The following is a 26,584-nucleotide window of genomic DNA, read 5'->3' as shown; positions in this document are numbered from 1 at the left end:
GTAGCAGCAGGGACGAGGCGTGTTGGCCACTCCTTTATTATACCGAGACTCCCCCAAGGCTCTATTCCTCTCCGTCTCCCTCTCTTTGGCGTCCTATCCTCCTCCTTCCCTCTCTCATCTCCGTCACACACGACCTCACTCTCCTCACCTGCAAATCCCTCATCCCTTTGTCTCTCTCGTTAACATCATCACCTGGACATTAATACACCAGTGCTTCTCTCTTGTGTTCTCTCTCACACACACACACGCACACACACGCACACACACACGCACACGGACACGCACACACTCTCATCCCATCGCCTCCTGCCGGCAGTGCAGGTCGACGCAGGAGCGGCGGCGGCAGCAGCTGCTCTGACAGATTCTGCAGAGACAAACCCACTGAAAAAGGCAGGAGGAAAGAAGGGAGAAAGGCGGAGGAAAGGGAGGGAGGGAGGGAGGGAGGAGAAGAAGTGGACACAACTCTGTGCGAGAGGACAGCGGAGCAGAAGGCGAGGAGGAAGAGGGGAAGGCGAGCCGAGGGGCGCTGCAGCCATGGCAGACACACCTTTGCAGAGGAACGGCACGGCAACGGCCCCGTAAGTAGTGGCATGTTCTCTTCCTTCCCCTTTTGAAATATTCATTATTATTTCTTATCCATCTCTGCCTCCATCTCCATCCTCGCCTCGCCTGCATCCCTCCACCTCTCGCTCCCCTCCATCTGACAGGGCTGGGTTGCCATGGGAACGGGAGCTCCGTCATGGTGAGGCTGCTGCTCAGTCATGACTGGCGAGGGGACCCGCCGTACATCGTGTGCACTCCTCCCTCCCTCCCTCCCTCTCTTTTCTTTCAGTCACCCTCTCCCTCCCTCTGCAGACCTCCCCACACACATCAGCCCTCCTGGGCTTTACTCGTCCCGCGTGACGTTTCATCTTTCCACCACCTTCTCTCGGTGTCCTCTTGCAGACCTTCTTCATTCACATCCTACCGTGCCTGATGTTAACACCATTCTACGTTATGGAGTGTGCGTGTGTGTGTGTGCATGCGTGCGTGTGTGTGTGTGTGTGCGAGAGTGGCGGTTTTCAGCATAGCCGGTCGCTGTGTTCTAGCACAGTCCGCCATGCGGCAGAATGGTTCTTCCTGTGTGTCTGTGTTTGAATGCGTGTGTGTGTGGGATCGTCGTGCGTCTCTACTGTTATAGAAACGAGTGCCCATGCATTGAAGAATGAAAATGAAATCAAAACTCACTTACTGGCATTTCATCTGTCTTTTAATCAGGACAGCAGACACACCAACCGAACCTGCGTTCGCATTTGTGGCTTATGGGGACAGAATAACAGCAAGACGTGAAGCAAGAAAACACTGGCTATCATGGAACTCTGGTGGAAATGTTGCTGTTCAAACCCCGTCTGATGCTGACTGTCAAGTCTTTGATGACGTGTCCCAAAAGAACAAAATCAGCAGATTTCCAAAGCAATCTGACATTTCCAGACAAGGACTTGTCATTACTCAAAGGCCCAAAGGGAAAACAATAGAAAGAGAAAAAATGACCGTTGTGTATTTTATGAATATTATGTGACAACCCAAGATATCCTAATGAAATAGCATAGCCGTACTGGCCAAACGGAATAATGTAATGTAACCCTACATGTGAGCGATGGCCTTTCAGAGGAAAGAAGTCCCATTTTCCTGCTGCTTTAAGAGATAGTTGCATGCTGTTTGCAGCCTTGCTAGGCGAGCGATTAGCAGCGTGTGTGCTGCTTAGCTAGTCCGTCATTACACTGTTCAGTTACATTTTAATTTAGGGTTTCCCGCTGACTGGCCAAACAAGCGGATACAAGCTCTCTGTTGGTGTCTTTACCACAGAAATGGAAGTCATTTGTCTAGTGACGCTGGATATGACCTAAACCAGGGCAGGTGTCAAGGTCGGTGAAAGAGGGCGAGACCCCGGATGACAGTCTGACATATGTTAGACGCACTTTTAGTAAAGGGCTTTTGTTGTGTGTGTGACTTTGGGTACGGGCACTAACCAACACATCTGGTAGATGTGTTATATATTTGGCAAACCTCCCTCGGGTCCAAATGAAGAACAGGGCACCAGTGTTGAATTTGGATGATACCATCGGTCCATCCGGGTGCAGATTGGCGGATGCAGGCTTGTAAGCCGGTTCTAGTGATAAACAACCCAGAAGCTCAGAGTCTAGATCAGCTGACGAAACGTCAGTCCGAGTGACAGGGCGTAGTGATTTTTTTGTCTCTCGGGGCCGCGACCCCGAAGATGTGCAGGGACGCATGAAGGGGAGGTGCTTTCCTGGTGAATTAATAGTTCATGTTTTAATTGGGAAAATGAGACGCGGCTGTAAGGATTCAGTCGGTCCATCACATCTATATCGCCTCTTCCCTCGGCCATATGCAGCGTGCTCTCTCTCTGTCTGTTTGCTGAATCAGCAGAAAGGCTGTGTAGTATTTGCGGTCATGCAGAGCGCAGACACCACAATGGCAGGCGGCCCATTCTCCATTGCTATTTATTGCACACTCAGGGAGATCTTACAGGAAAAAGGCCCTTTATAGTGATGGGTCGAATTGAGAAGATCCACTTTTGCCGTGACAATAACCACCATAAAATAATCCATTGTTTGGCCTTATTTATACATTGATTGGTGATGAAAAGTAAGGGTGATTTGCCTGCATAGGTTTGACCCCTTTGGTCCAGTTGAAGTTTATTCATAGACTACAAAATAAACCTGCACAACCGTTTTAGTCGAATCTGATCTGATGACACATAATGCATGTTTCTTTTTTCATATACGTCTCCATTCCATAAAGAGTGATTGTAAACAGACGGGAGATGTGCAAACTATAGAGGAGAGGGGGGGGGGATGGCATCGAGGGAGCAGAAAGAAAATGCTGAGGTGGTGAGAGTGTCTGGAGGCCGTGACATCTGCTGCTCATCTACGATGCAACTCACGCTAAAATACTCGCTGCACAACAACAACAAAGCATTTAAAAATAATAAGCATACCAAATGCAGGCAAACACGCATGTGCATGTGAAGTATTGTCTCTCAATGTAAAATGTTGAGAATAACAGTGAGAGGAACAGAATGAGAAACTGAACTGACACAGAGGAGGGACCAATGCAGGACATGCTAATGTATCCGCTGGCTAAACTCTCCCTTTGCACTACAAAGAATTGGATTGGTTAGTAAGTGGGCAAAATGAGAGGCGCCGTATATTTCTACAGAACAGCTTTCCTAAGATACTTTAAGTTATTTCGCCAGAAAAGCACTGTTTTGTTTTTAAATAAAGTAAGTTTAAAAAAACACGTACGTAAAACAAGCATTTCTTTCTGAGCTTTGTCAGCTTCCGTATTAGTTTACAGCAAAACAAAAGGACGCGCCTTGCAGGGCTGCAGCCATGTTACTACTACTGGTATACCAGCTACTGATATGGAGTCGTATCAGTTAGAAATAAAAAGAGTTGATATCCGATTAGCCGCTGGAAGCCGATGACTTCCACGAGTTCCACTTCGCCAAACCTTCTCGGCCCGTCTTGCTTTGGCATTTCATTTTTCTGTTACATTTAATGGCCAATTTAGCAGCGTAAAAAATAAAATAAAGACAGTTTTAATCAGTCGGTAATAGTTTAACTGAGTGTGCAGACACACTGACAGACAGACAGACAGTAGGACACCCAAACACAGCGTGACCCCCCTCAGTGGCGTATAAAATATGAATGAGATCAACGTCTGGCGCTCAAATAGCCAGAAATATGTCTGCTTGGGGTTATTTTTTGGGGATAATTTAAATGTGGCAGTAAAAAGCTCAAAGGGGAAGGCTAAGCATTAACAGAACTGCGCACAAATACTCAAACGCACACGCACACACTTTTACTGACTTACTTTCTTTGTCCATATTTGCTCATTTCCTTTGCATGTTGTTATATTTCTGTGCGTGAGCGTCTGTGGGTGTGAGTGTGTGCGCTTTTTCCTGCCTCTGGCTCCACATCTGGAGGCCATTACCTCCTCGGCTGGGATCGTTGGGGGGGCGGGGGTGGAGGGGGTAGCTGGGCTGGCTGTGCAGTGAGGTCATCGCGTCGTCGCGGCGATGCAGAGGAACAATGATGCTGCTTGTCTGCAACGACGACCAACCCAACACAACTCACGCCAGAGTTAAGGGATTGGAGGGGGGGGGGGGGGGTGCAGTGCTTCAGGGGGGCGAGGAGGGGGTTAAAAAGTGGGGCAACAAAAGCGAGGTAGAGAGGAAAGCAAATAGAAACATGTTCTAATAACAGAGGTAAGGTCGAAGTGAGGGGGGGTGTCCTGTTTAGTGGCAGCTAGATGTGAAGTCCAGTCCAGGCTGAGGTCCGACGGCTGCAGAGCTCAGCCTGGTTTCATAACATGAACTGTTTGTTACTGACCCAAATAGGTGGTTTATGACTTTGCAATGAGAAAAAAACATATAAACATTATGTTCAGTTGGTTATCATCAAAGACGCAGCAAGTCCCAGCGTCCAAAGTCCCTTATTGGTATGTTGGCGGTGAACCCCAGTGAGCCTGTAGTGTGTTCAGCTGCTGCTGAAGAGGAGAAAATAACGACAAACTTATTTGTCACATGAGTGCAATCTGTTTGCATCATGGAAAACTCATTTAGAAACAAACACATTTGTTTTAAATGAAGCTTTTTTTTTTAATAGTACAACAAGCAGAGCCTGTTTTGTTCAGGGGACATGAATCAAAAGTCAAATGAGAAACATTCCAACAAAGGAAATCTAACTTAAGGCCATTTCAGGCCAGTGCAACAATCTGTAAGGAGCACACAATAAAGTTGAGACATTAATGAATCAGATTTGTGCACTGCGAAATGCGTCACACGTTCACCAGCTAGTCGTTAACTCTGTGTGTCTGCTGTTTGGTGCTGAGCAGGAAGTGCTTTATCAGAGCTTTTTCCCTGAAAACAGCTGTTTGAGCTTAAAAACAAAACAAAACAAGGAGCTGGAAGACACTTAAACGCTCCACAGAGCGGAGGGGAATTACGAGCGACTCCTCTCACATACTGTGTGTTGTCATGTTGAACCGCCATGATTTACCCTGTCGGTATGCGGGAAAGGAATTGTACAAACACTTACTTCATAAAGGTAGAACATTTTTTTGAAATTCCAAAGCTGCTCTAAAAAGGGTCAAAAAGTCTGCTGATACGACACTTTCTTTTTTTGAGGCTTGAATGATCAAATCAGCTGGAACTGAAAAAACAACCTGGGTGTTGAAGTAAAACAAAATAGAAATGATATACTTTATGTTCTAAAGATAACTTGTTATGGAATTCCTTTGAAGAACTTCACACTATTTGTTGCAGACTGAAAAAGTGGAAGAATTTAGAGAAGGAAATACATTTTTAATGCCACTAAAAAATGTCACATAAACAACAACTAACGGAAACTATCGATTTAATATGACTGAATATCTGGAAACAACCACTTGATTCATTCTGGTTCATTCTCTCTCTCTCGCTGCCCTTCACAGGACAAAAGCTGTCCAGCTGCACTTATTTACTGTACACTTTATTTTCTCTCTCTTGGTGTAATGCAGAAGCTGCCGTGTGCGTGTGTGTTTGTGCGAGTGTGTGTTTTTTGTCTTTGCTTCTGTATTCCCTAAAGAGTCGGCCACGACTGCTGCTGCCGTTTCTCCTTATAAGGACGTCTGCTCGAGGAAGGAGGGATGGAGAAAGAGGAGGACAGGAGGGACGTGAGGAAGAGGAAGAACAGAAAGTGTGAGGGAAAAGTCGGATGGGCAGGTGGGAGGACAGAGAGGAGCGGGAAGAGGAGGAGGAGGAGGAGGAGGAGGAGGAGTGGGAAGGAAGGGAGTCGGGGAGGAGACGAGGCGCAATGTAAAGAGAAAAGGAAAGGAGGAAGAGGAGTTCCAAGGAGTGACAGTTGAAGGATGTAGGAAGGGAAGAAGAGAAAGTGTTCTAAAGAAGAAAGAGCAGCAATGCAGCAAAGGAAGGAGAGAATAAATGAATAGAGGCTGCAGGTGAAACCCAAGTGAACTTGGAGAGTTAAAGCAGGCAGAATTGGGACAGTTAACAGTGACCCATTTACACACACTTTTCTTTTGTGTGTGTGTGTGTCCTGTTTATAAAGCGCTGTTGTTGCGCTTTGCATTTAGAAAGATGTTCCATTGATGTTCCCCAATTCAGAGAGCGACACAATTACTATCTGGTTTTATTTAGCTTTTTTTCTCTCCATCCATTTACTGATGTCTCTTCTATTGAATGAATGAGTGGCGCTGGAATAAATGCACGACCAGAGTGACCAGAAATAGAAGTGGAAGGAGCGTTTGTTTGTGACCTCTGTGAAGAAAGAGCTAAAATATCTCACGATGGGAAACCGATAAACACAAGTTGTGTCACTTTGACGGACGGCAAGGTTTCATTCGAGTTTCAAGTGGTCGTTTTCACTTCCTTCTATGTTCTTTGGTTGAGGAATGCTGTTTTTGACATTATTACTGTTTATTAGTGTTAGTTACTGAGGTAGCAGATTTCAGATTTTCAGTAATTTACCACTACAATTTGTGAAATTCAACAATAAAAACAAAGAAATAAAAGGGAAACCATTCTACGATTTAGTTTTTTTGGAGATGGGGCTCCTGCTTGAAGAGAAAAGAAGCGAACAACCACACTTAGTGATGTGATGGAGGTGTCTACGTATGTTGAGCATGTGATTTATCTAAAGTAAGGATGAATGCCTGTGTTCAGGCCACAGTGGTGGAAACACTAAAACTATTGGACTGAAGATAAAAAGCAAGAAGCCTCTAAGCTGTCAACGTTCACTCGTTTCACACAGTCTCATCTCAGCGCCCAGAAGTGAGAAATGACTCCTCTGCTTCCCTTTTTCCTTCCTCTGATCCTTCATCTCTGCTCTTTCCTTTTCGCTCCCTCGTTCCCTTTCTCTACACCTCTCTCCTGCCCCCTTTTACCTTCATGCCATAACTTCTCTCCTTCCTCTGCTTCTCTCTCTCTCTCTCCCCCCTCCCACTCAGCTGCTCCTCCCAGCTGTTTAATCACACATTACTCATGCCTAAAAAAAAAAAAAAAGGAAAGAAAGTTGAGGGGAGGGAGGGAGGGGACAAATGGGAGGAGAGAGCGAGAGGGTGAGCGTGAGGCACATGTCCAGTGAATGAGAGACCTTTGCTTCCCCTCGGAGTGAGCTCCTTCTCCCGCTGCCTCCTCGCTCGCTCCCCCGGCTGGATTACCGCTGAGGAAGGACCCTCGCCGCCCCCCCCGGGATACTCCTCCTCTCCTCCCCTCACTCCTCAGCTGCCCTCCCCCTCTTACCGCCTCTCGTCCGTCTCTCGCCCAGGGGACCCCCCCGGTGCTCTCGGTCTTCCCGGATCTCACGTCTCTTTTCTCCTTTGCCCCCCTTCCCCTCCCCCCTCGTCCCCCCACCCTCTCCCCTTGTCCCCTGCTTCGCCCCCCTTCAGGATGTCGTGTGAGGAGGCTCAGCTCCACAAGGAGAGGCTGCAGGCCTTGGCGGTAAGTTTTTTATTTTTTTGTAAACTGTGTGCTTTGAGTGTGTGTTTGCTTTCCTGTGTCATTTTGGCCATCAGTACAATATCTGTGTGGCACCTCCTCCCTCCCTCCCTCCCTCCCTCCCTCTCTCTCTCTCTCTCTCTCTCTGTCTGTCTGTCTGTCTCTCTCTCGCTGTGAGTCTGTCTGTCTGTGTTTGTGAGTGTCTCTCTCTCTCTCTAGTCTTTTATGTTCCACAAAGAAGGGAAGAATAAGTGATCAGTGATTAGTTTGTCTCTTTGCCCCATAGCAGAGTTCAACTTTGTGGAATTTATTGATTAAATGTGACTCAGTGATGCCCCCCCCCCCCCCCCTTACCCCTGTGTGCCCTTCGCGCCCTCCGTGCCTCCCTTGCTCTTCCTGTCTGTTTTCACCTTCCTTCCATGCCTCTTTTTGGGTAATCTAAAATCTTCTTCTTCTTTCTTTGTTGTTGTTGTTGTCTGAGGTTTTTCAAGTGTCCGTGCTTCTCGTAGGCATCATGAGTCGGGTCCAGAATGTGTTGGGATACTCGCCGCCATGTTTTGCGTTCACGGGGCCGTTTGGCGCAGCGGGTTTGGTGCGCAACTGACAGGACTTCAGAGCAGAACAGTTAGATCCGGACTCACCGCCTGGGACTAAATTTGGCGCCAGCGAGCAACCACAGCCGACCGCACGCGCTTTAGGATGCACAGGAACACGCACACACGCACATATTTGCACAAGTGGGCTGAGCAGCAGCAGCAGCAGCAGATGGAGAAGCTATTTTGGCCACGTCGAACCATGGCAGTCACACCAGGCTGCTTGCACTTACACCAATTGAGGCACTGCAGTGAAGGAAGAGAGAGGAAGCCTTTCTGCTCCTCGCGTCATTCTAACTCATGTACTGGGACAAAACGCTGGTTTGAAAGCTGTTGTGAGGCTGCGCTCTGCGTTGCATCATTAGCACAATCGTGGGTCCGCCTGGAAGAGCTTCGGCGTGGCGACAAGTAAAAGTTCTGTCTCGCCTCAGCTCTGCGTGTGCGTGTGTGTGTGTGTGTGTGTGTGTGTGTGTGTGTGTGTGTGTGTGTGTGCGTATACACACAAGACAATAAGGGGCACTAATAGCCTTCAGGCCCAACGGGGCACTTAGTACTAACAACCCTGTGAGGCGGCTAAGCGCCCCGTAAGCCGCGGCCTCATCCAAACAGCACGGCTCCAGTGTAAATACAGAAGCAGAAGTTTTCCAGAGCACCTAGCGAGGAAGAGGAGTTATCTTTCAAAACGCTGTTCCACTGCCAATTAAAAGCAAAAAAACAAAAAAACACCGGATTAAAGTCTTTTGAACCCGGTTAATATGGTATTCCTCAGACGGTATGTGGGTCTGTTCCAAACAAGTAATCCCCCCCGTAGAGAGGTGTACAGTCACACACACATCATCTGTACTGTCTCGGCTCAGCCGATAATGATTTCATCAATAATTGATACTTGATACATCTCATCAATACTTTAGCGGCTCTCGGGCCAAATTGGAAGCTTCCGCTACAATCAGGGCAGGTTGTTGGACCAGTCTGCGTCTCACAACGCGTCATTTGGACGGTGATAGTTTGAGTTTCTCGGCCGCGCTTCACCTGATGAGTCGGATCAGAAGTAGCTTTCAGCTGCCGGAGCGTTATTGGAAACAGAGCCTGGCCGGTTTGCCGTGTGGCTCACGAGTAAAGCACGGCCATAACGGCATAACTTAGCAAAAGGAGGGAGACGGATCAGTCCTCTTCACAATCGCTCAAAGCACATTATGAATTTACTTATCTAAATGAATTTAGTCCGTCCGTCCGCCTTGGGGTTTAATTCCTAACGACCGAAAGTGCAACGAACCCTGAGCACCGGCTTTCCGCTTCTGCGCGATTCATTTAAAAATGTTTTTTTTGCCTAAGATGGTTCTCCTTTGTGAGTTCTGTGAGAGTTTGTGCGTTACTCATTCAGTACGACGAAGGGTGGGACATGTGTTGCCGTTTTAATCTAAGAGTTGATAAGCCACTCTGACCGTTTGTCTGCAACCCAGAGAAAGATTCCCACCGTCGTCAGCTGCCAGCGGCGCTGGTTTCCTTGGTTACTAATTGGCCAGATTAGGGAAGAGTTGTGATGTCATGTTGTTAAATCCAGACCTGTAATTGGTGTATTATTAACATGTAATTACAGCCGTTGGATGGAGTGCAGCTTGGTCAGGGTTCTCCCAAAAAAACAGATTATGTGCATGTCGTTGTGCGTTGTGTATGTTTATGTCCGTGTGTCTTCCAAAACTGTGTGCGAGTTCACCCTGTGTGTGGTTTTTGGGACCAGCCAATGGTGTGTTGCAGCTTTGTAATTAGCTGTTGCCCACGTCGTCTGCCCGATGCTAAACAGCGCGGCAAAACACAAAGACCAAAGTTTGTGTGCGTCTTTGCATGCGCTCATTCGGTGACTTCTCTGTAGCGTGTGTCACACGTATACATGGATGACCTCAGGCCTTTGGACTCTCCGCTAACCCTCCGAAACACACACACGCTCGTCCCACACAAGGCCACAGATTGTCTGCTGCCAAGTCTGTGGGGAATTAGGAAGTGGTGTATGAAGATTGATGTGTGTGTGTGTGTGTGTGTGTGTGTGTGTGTGTGTGTGTGTGTGTTGGAAATCCCAGCTGTTGACACTGGTAATAAGACAGAGACACATTTCAAGGGAAACAAAGATAACCTTTAGCTCAAGCGATACGCCTGTTGTTTATGGTTCTGCCCTTTTTCAACAATCAACGTACAGTTCGGAATAGTTTCAGAACCCACAGTTTGATCTCCTGGGGCGAACTGTGTGAAGTGATCTGTGTAGCTCAGGGTCGCTGTGGCAGCCGGTCTGACGAAGGGGCACTGTGAAGGTCAGAGGGGGGGTTGACCAAATGCTGACCAAATACTCTCCACACTTTCTCTGTATGTCAGGGTTGCAGGGTGGAAGGCAGGACTCAAACGCAGACTTGCGGCAAACAAAAGACTTTAAAAGTCACAAGGATCAAAAAAACACCGGAACTGGGGGCAAACGCACACAGGCAAGAGACTACGACGATCCAAGACGAAAGACAATGACACGACAAGTGACACAAGAGACACATGGCTTAAATACACAAGGGAGGTGCAGGTGATTGGACACAGGTGGAAACTATTAGACGAACACAGGGGATGACGAGACAAGGCAGGAAGTGAAGTTACCCGGGGACACGAGTGGCAGAAAACTACAAAATAAGACAGGAAGTGAACCACACCGTGACACTGTATTTGGGTCCCTGTCGCTGTGGCTGCACGCAGTGTGCTCATCCAAAACAGGTCAAACACAGCTCTCCCAGCCTTTCACCTTCTGTCATCTGCTTTTGTTTGCAGCACTTTTATCTGCCAATACAGCAGATAAAGCGAATTGGAAAAAAACGTTGCAAGATGTTGCAAACTGTTTATTTGCACGCGATCAGCCATGTTCAACTTAAATCAGGCGCTTGCCTGTTACGGTCTCTGAAGAATCTTAAGTGAGACTAAACACAAACTTTCCAGCCCTGGATAATTGCAGCGGATTCACATCTTTCCCGCCTATATAACAGATGTTGGCCTTTTTATCTTTTGGAGCCTTTGTTTAGGTAACGCCTGATAAAAAGAAAACCGTGGCCGGATTCAGCTTCGGATCATCTCCTGTCTGCTCCATTAAGTATGAAAGTCTGCATATGCAGACGGCACGGCGACTCCGCCATTGGTTCATGATGAGCAATTCTAAAATCCCGTAGGCAGGAGTGGATCGGTGGCCGGTGGAGGTTTGGTTTATGGTCTTTAGCACTTTATGGGGGTGGGGAAATGTGCTCGCGGCAAAGTCATTCAAGGGGGGGGGCATGACCATGCCGGCTAAAATTAGCAGCAGCTGTCTTGGACCCACTGGACATTCGGCCGTGTGTGTGTGTGTGTGTGTGTGTGTGTGTGTGTGTGTGTGTGTGTGTGTGTGTGTGTGGCATTAGGGTTCACCGAGCCTGGGATGCAGCTCTAGCGCGCACTGCTGGTTTTGAGACAATTGTCGGGACATTTGAGTTACATTGGACGGTAAACATTGCGGAGCGACCGGGTCCAGAAACGGAGGGAATAGAGAGCAACGCACTGCGGAGGTAACTTTAGCCGACGCGCCATTGTGCTCGCCCAGCCGACCGTTTGCGTTGGCGTACGTGCATGTGAATGCACGTACGCCAACGCACACTCGTGTCCCTCCTCGATATGGACACGATGAGTATAGTCACCAGCTGCCACTATCGCATGGCATTGGCGCGCGAGGCGTTCTAGCCATGTGCTACGTCTGCGTTCATCGACACTGCCCTTGGCTACGGGGTTACCGGGCCAACCGCCACGTTGCAACACATGCAAACTTGCATTGTCCCGGGAGGCCGTCGCAGCCGGTACGGTCCCGGGCTGAGATTCGCGCCGCGGGGTCTGCAGGTGTTTCGCTGCGACTACCGACTCATTTTCCACACCGTCACAGTGGATATTCTGTTTCAACACCACGTGCGTTACACTCTCAGTCTGTAGGTGGGTCCAGAATGGTGCTGGATGGAAGACGATCCCCACGGCGACGTGTCTGTGCTGGGTGCGTCGGCGTGTGCGGAATGTGACACTCAATCTCCACCTCAGATGCGACATCGTTGCATCACTGTTTATTGTCACGCCCCTGTGACCTCATGCCGTGGGGCGGGGGAGCTTGTGCAAACATTTTAAAATAAAAAACACGTAATAAGCTTTTCAGTTTTATTGTTGTTTTGGCTTTTCATCTCCATTCCGGGTTTCTTAATTGAATGACTTGTTTCATCCTCTTTACTTTCTGGGAAACATTCCGGACGTTATTAGATGAATCCTCCTCTTAATCCTGGGTTTTGTTCAATGATTCATAGGCTGCATTCATACTGTTTCCTGCTTCCCCTCGGCTTTTTATTTTATTGTCCAGAAAACGAGGCCTTTTTCGGATATCTGGGGGGTCGGTATGTGAGCATGTGGCAACGATGCCTGAAAATGTGAGCGTCAGTCTGCTTAACAAGGAGAACTGTTGCACAATTTGTCAGGAATGAGAACATTAAACAAAGTGAAAAAAAACCCACCTCGAATAGCAAAAGGGTTGCGTTGGGACATCAGAATGTCTGTGGTGTGGACACCAACGAAGAAGAGTGAAGGTTCATCATACTGAAGTAGATACTGTGAGCTTTGACCCCCCTCTCCACTGCCAAAAATGTTTAACCTTGTAGGATGGAAGGTTACTAACCTCAAAAACACACAACAACAACAACATGTGACAGTACAAAATCTCCAATGGGGCTATTGAACCTGGGATTTTATCTCGGGCGTCCAGCTTTTTGGATGGTGGCTGCATGAATGGGGAGAAGTAATGTACTCTGTGTGAGAGCCAAGCGGGGCCGAGCACGCAGTGAGTCAAGCGTGTGGGAAGTGGCGAGTGTGTCGCCAAGAATGTCAGCATATTTCCCAGAGGAGGAGGGATGTGTTCTCTGCAGGGGGTGGTGGGGGGCTCGGGGTCTTTCTCCTGCCGATTCAGCAGGACAAGGCTTTCGGGGTTTTTTTTGCATTAACTCGGCAGTTTCAGTTGCAAACGCTGTCTTTGATCCCGTTCTCGCAGACAGAGAGGATACCTCCCTTTAATTAATTTCTGTTACCATTCAGATGTAATAGCCGAACTGCTCCATTACTTTTTCAGAGGAACTCGGTGACCCTTAAGGAGTTGAAGATTCCTCCACAGTTAAACTGAGTGGCAATAGAACTTAACTCAAGCTAACGTTTCTATTCGTTCTACGGGTAAAGTATGACAATGCAAGATATAATGCAAAGACATTGTTCCATTTTGATCTATTCTTCAAAAGGTACATTTCAATTTTGGCTTCAATCCAATATGAACATTACCGAAGCCGGAGGAGTCTGCAGTGTTTGATCGATCTGCATGGGCAGATTCCATATTTGAGATATGTGTACCGCTTGGAAATCTGAGAGCAAATGTGAGGAGGGAATTCCAAACTCTGAAGCACCACAGCACTGAATGAGCAGTAAAGTCCTGTATGATTAAGCATGTCGTTAACCTCTGACTACTTTCTGAGGCATGCTTTATGCTCGGGTGTGAAATGGAAAACATTTTCCTATGTAGCTGTGTCTTATGTTTACTTGTTTGCATTTGATTGGTTTTCACACTGTGCTGCAAGATGATGTTGCATTGTGCTGCATACAGACTGTGTCAGCCTTTTTTTTTAATTTAATTTTTTTTTTCGCCCTTTGTTTGGTGTTTTTTCCACAGCCCTCTGCAGAGTGCACCCCCGCTGCTTAGCGTCATGTAATGAATGAGGAGTCTGTGCCGCACAGCTTTGTTCAATCTAAAGGTCCTTTTGGGCTGTTTAGCAACCACCAATATCAAATATTCATTTTGTTACAAAATGTTTTAAGCAATGATTTCCCATTCTTCAACACACTGATCTTGTCTTGAGAATATATCCGTGTCTACACTATCATTGTGTACATATATGTGTGTATTTGCGTGTATGTGTTTTGCCAATTCCTGGACCACGTGTCCTCAACAGTCCTTGACATCTGGGGACCATCCATACCTCTGCTAGTGATCTATGACTGTACTTCCCAAGCCATGGGAACTGCTGCTGCCGTGGGTGTGGGTGTATACACGTGTTGGTGTATATGTGTGTGTGTGTGTGTGTGTGTGTGTGTGTGTGTGTGTGTGTGTGTGTGTGTGTGTGTGTGTGTGTGTGTGTGTGTGTGTGTGTGTGTGTGTGTGTGTGTTTGGGCGTGTAAGACAGAGAAAGAGGGATGATGTCAGTTTCTTTACAGTTTTAACAGCTGTGTGCATGTAGCATGTTTTTACTGATTTTCATTTTTTGTTAAGAAATATTAATCAGGATGACATGGAGAAGGAGGGGGGGTATATAAACATACATAATGTATACATACTATTTATGAATGTGTGCATCATCAGAAAACTGCAGCCTGTAAAGCCTATTTACATTTACATTTTCACAGATTTGGTACCAAGATTTGGCATCTAATGACCCCTCTAGAATGAGAAATCGGAATTGCCACTTTTACGGTTCGGTTCGGTTTTGGCGACAACAGCAACGAGGCTGAAGGGATGCAAAGAGCAGCCAGATGGCGTCAAAGTCAGATGCTTCATAAGTCCGACCTTCCAACCCAACCTCATATCTGTGGGCTACTTGCCACCCTCGTAACAATGTCACCCTGCTGGAGATCGAGCTAGAAAAATCCTTTAAACCAAGAGAAATGATGATTCTCCGGTTTTCTACCCTGGTTCCACCTTGATATTGTTTTCAGTTCTGCTTTCCTGTTCTATACTCTACTCTCTTTTGAGGGTAGTCTTTTAATGTTAATACACATTTGGGGGGTTTCCCCGCTGGCTATATTTAGAAATGTCCCAGAAATCATTGCTCTGCTCCCACTGAGAGAGAGAAACCCGTCTACAGTATCTCATGCCCTTGAGCTCCGCGGCAGGCTTGTCCTGGGACCTGCTTTGTTTATATTCCCATGCATTTCCGTCGCAGCGCGTTCAAAGATCTTGGACTCCACATTGTCTCCGTCAGTTTGAAACCTCCCACTCGCCAAACATCAGCCTCATCCATCTCCACATGAAGCAAAGGGTTGTTCGCTCCACCTCCACCGTAATGCCACTTAGAGGCTTCAAGGCCTACCCCTCCCCTACGGGCCCTACTCAGTCCTCCATAAGCCCTGACCTCTGACCTTTCTGATACGTCATTTCTTTTTTGCCTCCTCCCCCTGGATCCTTCTCCTCCTCGTCTTGGGGCACAGATGGAGTGAGTGCAATTCGCTGAGATAATTGTTGTCCGGTTGAAACCAGAGAAACGTAATCGGAAGAAGCTTCTGACATCGGCCCACCCAGCAGGCTAAACAAGACAGCATCAGTTTGAATCGAGCTAGACAGAACATACTGTACGAGAGGCCATCAGGTCTCCGCTCACCTTTTGAAATTGAGCGTATGAAAACTTGAGTTGGACCCAAGGGGACGTTGTCTGGCCGATGGTGAGCATTAGCAATAAATGTGTTTTATTGTTAATGCTCACCCTCGGCGTGCATTAGTGAACCAACATGCTCAATTTAGTTTCTTCCTCTTTTTTCACAGTCCGCCCATGCAAAAGGATATATAACGTTACTACAGACCGTCCGACATATGCTGACGGATCATTTGATTTTCTTTCTTTGTCTTTTAGGAGAAGCGAAAACGGCAAACTGAGATTGAAGACAAAAGAAGGCAGCTTGATGACCTGGTGCTACAAGTGCAGCATCTCAAGGTTTGTGTGCACGTGTGTGTGTGTGTGTGTGTGTGTTCCGAATTAAAGAATTATGAAAAGCTTATGGTAAGGAATGCATTATATCATCTCCAGGAGGATTAAGAATTGAGTTCAGCGTTACACTTGAATTTAGCACAATGACTGTAAGCAATTAATTCTGGGGTTACAGTATGAGTAAAACATGAGGGGGCATCTGCATCGGTCTGGTCTCTATTACCAGGGTAATTATCATACCGATGCAAAGACTCCATTGAATGGAATACACAAGCCAAGACACATTCCTCCTTCGTGATGTAGTGGCCTGTATATTCACATGGTTGCTGTTTGATGAACTCTGTAAATGTCCCGGCTACTCTACGTGGGAGATAAGAGAAGACGCATTGTTCCAGATTTGATGTTCCAGTTAGTTTAAGGTCAGCTATTGAGTTTAGGGGGAGATGAGAATGGGTTCAGGTTCGGGTTAGAAGCTTGCTAAGGGACGGACGTAGTTGCTCACAGGTGTGTATGCGTGTGTGTGTCAGTTATTTGTCTCTCCTTATCCAATCAATCCCCTTTTTTTTTTTTTTTTCCTCATGATAGCTCTTGCCTTGACCAGAAATGTCATCGAGATAAAGAGACGGAGCGTGCTCTCAAAGATATGTCATGTGCCTCCCTTTGCAGTCCGTCTCCGTGGCTGCACGTACAGTTCGTGCATGTGTTTGACAGCCTCTGTGCAGGATTACATCTGGAAGTCAGACTCTGGCTGACAGGTGACGCGTCAATTCCGTCGTACAGTAGTATCCAAAAGCTCAGTGCTCCTGGTGTGAGAGCTTCCTTCGGCCTAGTGGGGAAGGCTTGGGTGTTTGTGAGGTTGTGAGTTTGAAGATTTGGTCCCTTGACCTCGAGCCCGAGCTCAGAAAATCACATGACCCGACCTGTCAGGTGGAGACACACCAGATATGCGCTTCACATACATTCACGTCTTCTGCTCAAGAAGTTTGTGAACTTTGATCTTCTGTCCGTCCCGTCATATTTATAGAGCGCTCGCGCGAGTAAATGTGAGTTGCCCTTTTTCCGCATATGTTCCACAGTAGCGAGCTAAGAGAAGTAGTTCAGGAGAGACATGCCGGGTGGGTTGGAAAGCGGCAGCGGGTCCCCGTAATACGTGCGGTAGCCAGCTTTAATATTTGCAATAAAACTGCATTCCGTTCTGTAATTAGAGCCTTTAAACACACTTCAGGGCGTGAATGACTCCTCTATTTAATGAGTTTGATTCCTACACGCCGGTGCTTTCCACCATTTAACACCCACTTATGGAAATATTGGCAAAAGAGAAACGATGATTAAAGCCATGCGCACAGCGTGTATCTGGCGTGCAACCATCAAGGAGGGTTAAGCTGTTGGACCCGGGTTCCATCACCCTCTCCAGGAGGGGCCCAACTGAGAAACACGGATTCAAACTACTCCGCTTCACTCGTTAGGTTGGTGTAACCGAGTAACTGGTAATGTAATATTGCATCAGTAGATATCTATGACTTTGACATTTCCATACGTGTCTGTGGACGTGTTTTATTCTGCTATTTCTTTCCTTCATGGCCCTAATGTAGGTTACTCTGCATTGGAAGTAATGTCTGAACAAAAAATATATATGTATTGTTGGTAATTAATCCAAAAGTATTACAACCCTTTACTGAGGTGCACTGACAATACTCCACAAACAAGGTGAATAATATATAATTAAGTTACAACCTTACTTCAGTAATACGTTATGTTACAATAACAGCAACATGTAGGCTCCTTGAACCAAAAGTATTCAACGTCCAGTCAAATATTCCCCTTTGCTGCTTTTAAGATAAGACTTGTCTGGCTTCATATAACAGCTGCTTTAATGTGTCGGCCTCTGTTTCATTTTACGGCTGTGTGTTTAAAGTATTCTTCATTACATTACAGTCTAACTCCTTCACAAGACAGCCATGCGCCATTTACTACAAGATCATCATATTTACTATAAGATCATTATATTTACTGTAAGATCATCATATTTACTATAAGATCATCATACGTTCGGAGCATATTTGTCACGTGAGAACCATGTACCTAATATGACTTTTCACAGGTCCAGTAAATGCAGGTCTGTGAGGCTTTTTGAATACATACATAAAGGAACATTTGTCAGGCAGTTAATCAAAAAGCTTAAAAATATTTCCCTGAAAAGCTTAAAGGTTTTCCCTGGTGAAACCATTCTCAGACCGATTTAGTTCAGTTAAAAAAACAAAGTCAAAGTTGAAATTAGGCACAAAAGTAAAAATAAAAAGCTTTTCTGTTTGCTGTTTTAAACCCTTTGATGCCTTTATTGGTTAGCTGGCACGAGGGAGATACCAGGAAGCGAAGATGCTCTACCATCCATTGACCCCTCGACCCCCTCATACACAACAACAACAACCTTGAACTCCAGATGTAATCAGCATCTGGACACACAGTCCCATTTCATGGCCACTGCCTCTGAGTGCCACGCGGCCGGGCAGCATGAAGCCGGCTTTGTAGTATTCTCTCTGGAGACCCGGTGGCCTGGGAGAGGAAATGGAGGCTGGAGCCGGGAGATTCGATAAGAACCCCTCGGCTACAGGATTTCAAGCCTTTGCAGAATGGAAGCGTTGATCTGAGTCTGGGACCATGTAAACATCGCCATGGTTTGAGACTTAAGGCGCTTTCTGTGTCTCCTCGGTGATTTGGGTCATGGGTGATTTTTGGTTGATTTGATGCTTTAACTGTAAAAATAAATCAGATGAATAGCATAGATCCTCTATGCACCCCCCCGCCCCCCCCGATCCTTCCCTTGAAACGTTTCCAGCTCAAAGTAGTTGTGTGTTAAAGTTCACCAGGAAATGGAAAGTGTATTAACCAGCGTGAGAGGAGCAGAGAGAGCTGCTTCTCAAGGAAACAACTGTTTAATTATTCAACACGCTGCTTTCTTCACTGTATAAATGATCCACAAAGCCTTTATTTACCCTCCTTTGTGCAGTAGCACCTTACTGTGATCAAATGATAAAATCCCACGGGCGGGGTCAGGGGTCAAGGTCGGCTACAGGCCGGCATGCTCCTCGGGTCGAATGATGTTTTCTTTGCCCCACGTACGAGAAGAAGAAGTCTAGTTTGCTCTTTCAAAATGTTTTTTCTAACCGACAAAATGAGTGACGCACAACAACAACATATGTGTGGTTTTCTTGGCCTTGTAGGTGTGTAGCAGCCACAAACAAACAAACAAACCCGGCTTCCACATTCCGACAGCAGGTGGTGAAATGCTTTGGAATCATTTCCAGGGTGTCTGTGTGTGTGTGTGTGTGTGTGTGTGTGTGTGTGTGTGTGTGTGTGTGTGTGTGTGTGTGTGTGTGTGTGTGTGTGTGTACTGTTAATCCAGCCGAGCAGCAACAGTTTGACAGCAAGCAGCCGAAGGTGAAGCTAAGTGATGCGTTGTGGAAACAAAACCCGGGGCTGCAGACGGAGACGAGACATTAGAGACACAAACACGCCGCTCGTTCGTCTTCCAGACATTAAATGAAAAGCGGCTGCTTCCACCTCGGCCTTTATCGCACCCTGAGGTCGACAAATGTGTGTGCCGGCGATCGCTGCAGCGCTGCCTCAAGTGTTTTCCTCTGAGGAAAATGCTAAAACCGTTAAAAACTTTTACGCGCGCGTGGGCCGACGTGTTTGTTTTCGTCTAGTGTGTAGAAGCCGTGTAGTGAGGCCCTCTGGCTGGTAATGACGTCACCGGGGGTCGGCAGAGGGAAGCGTGGCGAGAGGAGCGTCGCGGTGCTGCTGTGGATCTGTGCGTCCCGTAACGCTTCTCTGTTCCCCCCCCTCAGTCCAAGGCCACGCGCGAGCGATGGCTGCTCCAGGGAATCGGGGAATCGGAGGAAGAGGAGGTGCGGCGGAAGCAGCTGGAGCGGGACGAAGAACAAGGCAAGAAGCTGGAAGACGTCATACATCGGTACGCTAACGGACGCCACCGTGACACATCTGGTTTTTGTTGCTACACATCTGCTTCTCTCTCTCCGGCGCCGCGTGGCCTTTGTTATATTTCCCAATTTTTACAAATTAGAAATACTACACAAATGCGCCACATTTGACACAAGATGGCTCTGCCGCCATATCAAACCACAGCAGCATCAAACGCACACTCACACACACTGTAATGGGAGAAGTATCGGAGGTGTGGGATGATCTGGCCGTTTGGAAACCTTACAGCTAAATGTCTACTTTCCTCTCGTGCGGCGGTGTGAAAACAAACACCAAGAGACGACTGCGCGCCGCGAACTCCTCTCTTCTCTAAAGAAAAACCGGCATGCCGAGCTGGACGCGCAATGGAGACGGAGAAAGGGGAGAGGAAGGACAGGGAAAGAAAGACACAAGTGAAAGCAGGGCGTCATTGGAGGAGGAGGAACATTAAGGAAAGGTGAAGGGGGAAAAAGTTGCAGTGGTTCCGTGGGCTCTTCCTGCGTTTGTGTCTCTGGGAGGAGCTTCCTGATTCGCATCCAGCAGTCATTCCTCATTTCCCAGTCAAGTTCGGCATGAGATCACCATCCTCATGAGAAAACAAAAGCTTGCAGCTCAGCTCGCGCAGCCCGGGCTGCACTGTGACATTTTAGACTTTTAGGAGCCGTTTCAAATGAAACCAAAGTGAATCATTTTACATGTAACTATTGGTCCTCTGAGTTGTGTTATTCCCTTGTGTGTTTTATAACAGGATGGCAGACAGTTTAGGCAGCGATGCAGATTTATTATTTCACAATTCACCCATTCTAGCAACGGAGGTCAAAATTCAGCTGGAGGGGAGGTTTCAAACGTCCGGAAGAAAGAGTCCCTGTTAGCCAGCAGCTACTGCAGCTTATCACGGGCCCCCGGGATAACATCAACATCAACATCACAGACGTGGTCAGTGAACACCGGGATCACGTGGGCATTGAATGCTCAAAGGGGGAGCGTTGTGCACGCGAGTACAGTCGGGATCGTGGAGCCGCTTCACGTGAATCGCTTCATTCAGCCGCGGTTGAATAGAGTCGCTGTCTGGTGCTCTTTTTCCGAGCGGGAGAAACGCTAGTTTGTGGTTTCGAGTTCTTACAAAAGCAATTAAAACGGAAAAGACGACCGGATAGCCAACAGAGCAAGGCCGTACTCTGCTTTTGTCCATTTCGGGACGGCAGCAGAAAACCAAGTGAAGTAAACCTAAACTTCTTTAAAAAAGCAGAAAGCAAAGTAGAACTAGCACAATGAAGTGAAGCTGCAGTGTGCACAACCGTGAAACCATCCATCATAGAAAATACCTGACTGTCCCTGTGTGCACGTGTTCTAGTTCCTCTCCTCCACAGACCCAAAGTTCAGCGAGGACCCGTTAACCTGGCACTTGTGCACACAAGCAGTGCAGCAGCAGCCATTGTGAGATGCGTCCTGTTAAACGGCTTTAAGAGGAGCTCAGCTGTCTGGGAGTAAATTCCACAGGCTTTCAGAAAATAGTCTCTCCCCGGCGAGTCCCAGAGCGCATGAGTGGGAGTCTAAGCAGGGCCTTTCCGTCACGCAAATCCTAAACCATGAGGACGTTTCAACAAAGCAGATTTACACACATTACCTTAAACCACCCGTCTGGGGAGGGAGAACTGTCTTTGGACTAAAGAATAACATGTTTTTCCTTTGGGTGTCGTGGTGTGAAGGCAGTTGATTAGTTCTGTTAGGATGATGAGACACTGATAGACAGTGTCCGTGTGCGTGTGTGTGTGTGTGAGTGTGTGTGTGTTTCAGGCAGAGGGTGTGCCATCTATATTTACATTCTGTGGACAACATCCTAAAATATCCCACAACCAAGGGGACCAGATACTTTCCAATACCGATAGCAGCAGTGGCGGATAGACGGGACAAATATGGACACATTATCTGTGTGTGTCCTTGTGTGTACGTGTCTGTGTGTGTGTCTACATGAGAGAGAAAGAAAGACGGAGACTAAAGCGGGCGGCTACTGTTTGCAAGGTCAAAGTGACGACAGACCATCACGCTTAGTCACACACAGAAGATCCAAACTTTACTACAATCATGTGTAGAACCTGGATTTACATATATATATATATATATATATATATATATATATATATATATATATATATATATATCCCAACTATCCCATTCTCCAGCTATACAGGTCTGAAATAGAATCCTCTGCCTTGTCCCTAAACGCAGAGAGTCCCAGGCATCTTGTCCATGTGCATTTAATTGCTGCTTGACTAATAACATGTGCTCCGGTGGACATTTTAATGACTGACAAAGTGACAAAGACGAGGCAGCAGCTTTTATGGATGCTTGTTTCTCTTCACGCACTGCAGGACACATGAGAAAAGGAAGCAAAGAGGAGAAACAGCTGTGTGTGTACACGGAGAACAACTGGGCTTTCAGTGCATGAAGGAAAATCATGAGAAAAAGTACACACAGAGAAAAGCATAACTGTTGTGGATTCAGACCTAAATGATCATGCAACCCGGGAAAACAAAGACCGGAGGACAACGGCGTGTCTTTGTGTGGTGTTCAGCAGTAAGTGGATCCTGCTGGTGTAATTAAACTGGAAATTGCAAACAGTGAAACCATTGAACATTTCCTATACGTACCTCAGGCAGCACGTGCGGAAAAATGAAAAAGTTTGGAAATGAAGGCCGTCGGCGAGGTGGTTGCAGCCCCGACTCGGGGCGGAACACACAAAACCATGAAGGAAAAATGGAGATGGCTTCCTTACTTACTCTGCGGATCCCGAGAGAACAAACGGGCATTAGAGGGAATGAATGTGGCGGTTTTACAGATATCCCTCTCATTAACAGCGAGAGAGGGACGCGGCGGCCAAAAGGCCCTCTTGCAGCGCGCCGCTGAGCCGGACACGTGGCCGCGCCGCTTCGGGACGGCGGCTCGCTGCGTGCGGATGTGGCCGCCGTTGCAGGGGAGCGCTGTGGTTTTTATATTCGGGAAGACGAGTTTTCGTCTGGTCTTTTTTCCGGGAAATGTCAGATAATTCAAAACATACAGGTTTTTAATTAGTAGATTTCTTTTTTTTAAATGAAAAAGGCCACTGAAACTGTTTTGTTGCTGTTTTTCGGTAGTAACTAGTAATTGGTTACCAGATGAGAGAACCTCCGCTTTAAACGGTGCTGCAGAAGACAAATGGAGTTTTGGGAGAAGGCTGCAGGAGGAGTCTGGCAACAGCAAACTTATACTTATTGCAACAAAACCGCTGAAGTGCCCCGTATCGCGTTACATAACGTTCTAAGAATATTTGTCTTTGTTCCCCAGCAGGAGAACACAGAGTCTTTATCTGACCGGGGAAAATGAAGAAAGTGTGAGGCAGTTTTCATTTCTGAGCTTATCGCCAATCATCACCAGGGCAAATTCCTCTACGTGTAACACATTTGGCAATAAATGGCTTTTCTGATTCTGAATTTTAGCTTGAGCTGAAAGTAACTAACTGCCGAGAAAACACGGGACGGGAGGGAAAAGTGGATTGAAGAGCTCAAGATGTCTGCTGTAGATAAAATGAGATCCAACGCAGCCTCCTGTGAGTTTTGAAAGCTCTCCAAGTCCCGGTCTCCAATGGACTTGTAGCAATAACGCACTCGGTTCATGTTCCCCATCTCCTGCATTCAACATTATGTATCATGTTGTCAAAACAAATCATTCCGGGCCTCTCGTGTATACAGAGGAATAGAAAGGTACTCATTCACGGCCGTTTACTGAAGACACAAATGTCTCGTTATCCCCTGAGCAGACGCCATTGTTCTGGCCTTTGTTATTCTGGATTCTTTGGGTTAGGGTCATGCAGAGCCAGACATAAGAATACTGTTACCAACATTTTGTGCTTGAAAAAAAGCAAGCTCTTCTGTTAATCGGACACTGGTTCATAATGATACAGCTCTATTGAATGTGTTATTATTAACATTTTCACTATAAGAAGTGGATACGATAACAGGGGTGAGAAATAACAAAGGACTTCCTCCGTGTGGTCAGTAAGTGCTCACATCAAATTATGAGCATATCAAGTCATGGACCTTCTGCTGTACTGTAATCATCACTTTACTAATATTGTAGGCACATGTCGTCTGTACTGTGTGTGTGTGTGTGTGTGTGTGTGTATTGATACAGTATCTATTCTGCAGTCATGTTGACTAAAGCACCGCACGTCATTTACCGTGTGGGTGTGAATTTTTCATTTTTTTTAACCTAGGTCAGTAAATCGTCAACAAAAGTAGGACGGAACAAAGATCAGTATTCACTCCTAATGTGCTTTTATGCTGAGGCTCAACACAGGAAGAAGCTGACTAATACATGACAGCAAATGTTATAAATGTCCCCTGCGTCAATGTGCCCGTGTGTATTAGAGGACAGATCATGATCCACTTTTTAATCACTAACGCTTAGTGAAGTGTCCTAATGGAGTTTTTTCAGCGAGGACTTTTTTAAGATGTTGGCAAATAATGGAGCGGCCAGTTGTTGCCGTTTTGTTACTCGGCTTTTGACGTGGCTCATTGAGCTGTTATGGATTCACGAAGGTGTTTGCGGTTGGATGTGGAGACCAGCGATGGTCTACAGATCCTCACAGTTTTTATTTGCAAACACTAATGACTTTGCCTCAGCAAAACGTTGGAAAACAATGAGCAACATCGCAGGTTGTTTTTGTCAAAAATCACCAGGCTAAAACACTTTACCCTCCCATTCGGCCTTTATGAGCATCGTTAAAACATTTAACATATGGTTTATAGCTCAGTTGTATTTATCAACAGCTATAACACCTTCATCAGGACTTTTACATCATGTTTGATATAAATGAAATCCTATCTGACTATGATGTCATTCATTATGTGTCGATCCACCAACCCACAGGAGTTGTTGAAAAGTACTTTATTAAACATTTAAATGTGCTCACAACTAAATCCTACAACTGCTATATCAATATTGTATTTATTATCGTAGTTTAAATTGCTGTTGAAGCTGTATATATTGCAAATACACAGGGGGGTGGGGGGGGGCAGAGAATGAGTGAGCCAAAATTGAACTGCTCTAGATGTCACCTCATGGGCTGCTTGGGAATACTAAGGCTCCCTGACTCCGCCCACTGATCTCCACCTCAGCCAATCAAATGTTTTCATTCCCCAAACTGCTCAGCATCTCGAAGGTCGCAAAGACAACCTCCAGGTGAAACACGGTACCTACAAAGCTCCCACCACACACACACACACACACACACACACACACACACACACAGAAAACCAGAGGTCTGCTTTTCCTCTTTTGTGTGTGAGGTGGAAAGCAGATGCTGCCCACCCGGGCGTATCCATGGCAACTTGCCTGCGGTTGGCTGACAGGGCGGGACGGTGACATCACTGGTCTCTTTTAGGCCTGCCACAGAAGATAGCGAGGTACGAGGGGAGGCAGCGGAGGGGAAGGAGTGACGGTGGGAGGGCGGGGCCCGAATTCCCTCGCTCACGCACACGCATACAAGTAAAGCATAACCCATTCTGCAATACAGAAAAACTGAGAAATATCAGGTTTTTATATATGCGGACTGTGTGGTATTCAATGATCCATGTACTTGCGTGCTCTAAAAGAGGCACTGGACTCCTATGTGGAATATAAGTGAAAACTTTTAAGTAACATCTAGTGATAAATAGGGCGGTTAATACTTCCTTCCTTGAAGAATTCACTCCTAATAAGGTTGTATAGATTGGGAGCGATAGGAAACAATGCATGGACCATGTCGGGTCTGGTTTTCTGTGCTTGGGTCACTAGAGGGCGCCAGACACAAACATCACCGGTGCCAGTACATTTCTCTTTGCTCGGAGGTAAAAACTGATGCTGTATCACAGACAGACTATGCGACTCTACGGTGTTTGTTTTTTAATTGAACGTGGAAGAAAGAGGATTAAAATTAAATCAAAAAAGGCTTTCTGATTAGACAATATCTCCTAGCGTTATAACAAATGACAAAACTTTGAATGTCTCTCCAAATGAGCCTGTGAGGATGCTCATCATAAAGCGGGACATTAAGTTGCAGTGGTGTAATGGGATTAGAAAGCTGCGTCCTCCTCCGGTCACATTCTCTTTCGTTTTGGCAGCTCACAGGATGCAGAAGTAAAATCCATTTCCCGCCAGAAAGGGGGGAGGAAATGAGACGGGGAGAAGTGGGGGGGGGAGTTAAGCGTTGAGCCGCATGCTTCAAAATGAAAAGATAGAAGTCAGGGTCAAACAAGACGGAGGGCTTCTTTAAATCTGGGGCCCGGTGGACACAGTCACTGCCGATGTACAGTGTGTTTAGAGAAACGTTTCATGTTCACTTGGCTGCAGGCTGCTTTTGTTGAGTCTGGCGGTTGACTTCCAGATGGCGCTTTGGTTTGTCTTTGTGAAGCTGTGAAGCTGCTCCTCCTCCTCCATCCTATTTGCCAGGATTACAGCTGCAAAGTGGGATGGTTTGACCCCACCAACTGTATGCGAAGTATGAAGTACTAATCTTATTTCACAGTCAGTACAAGCACAGCACAGATTGATTTACTGGACACAAACCTCTGATAATTCTTAGCAGAGCAAGCTAACTTTCTCAGTAAAGGGTCATTAAATTCAGATTACCCATGAGTCATATTTCTGTTTGCTCACCTTTTATTACCTCCGGTCTGTTTCCTATCTCTGCTACTATCCTGATAAGAGTCGGTAGACTCTTGTTTAAT

At 46.6% G+C, this 26,584-nt stretch overlaps 1 protein-coding gene across 6 annotated transcripts in view; it reads left to right on the top strand.

Annotated features, from left to right (window-relative positions):
* Nucleotides 1-436: 436 nt before the first annotated feature.
* The window catches only part of palm2akap2 (PALM2 and AKAP2 fusion), a 57,579-nt gene continuing 31,431 nt past the window's right edge, over nt 437-26,584 (top strand). The window contains exons 1-4 of one of the 6 annotated variants that reach the window (XM_078088461.1): nt 437-578; nt 7,456-7,507; nt 15,783-15,863; nt 19,706-19,830. In XM_078088461.1, the coding sequence (XP_077944587.1) occupies nt 535-578; nt 7,456-7,507; nt 15,783-15,863; nt 19,706-19,830 (302 nt within the window). In that variant the 5' untranslated portion in view covers nt 437-534. Of the gene's footprint in view, nt 579-7,455; nt 7,508-11,525; nt 11,658-15,782; nt 15,864-19,705; nt 19,831-26,584 lie in introns of those variants that run through there. The other 5 variants (XM_078088459.1, XM_078088462.1, XM_078088464.1 and 2 more) reach the window with 5 other exon arrangements.

The sequence above is a fragment of the Gasterosteus aculeatus genome, chromosome 14 (genome assembly GCF_964276395.1).
Source record: "Gasterosteus aculeatus chromosome 14, fGasAcu3.hap1.1, whole genome shotgun sequence".
Lineage (NCBI taxonomy): Eukaryota > Metazoa > Chordata > Actinopteri > Perciformes > Gasterosteidae > Gasterosteus > Gasterosteus aculeatus.
This window is presented reverse-complemented; position numbering and strand designations above follow the sequence as displayed.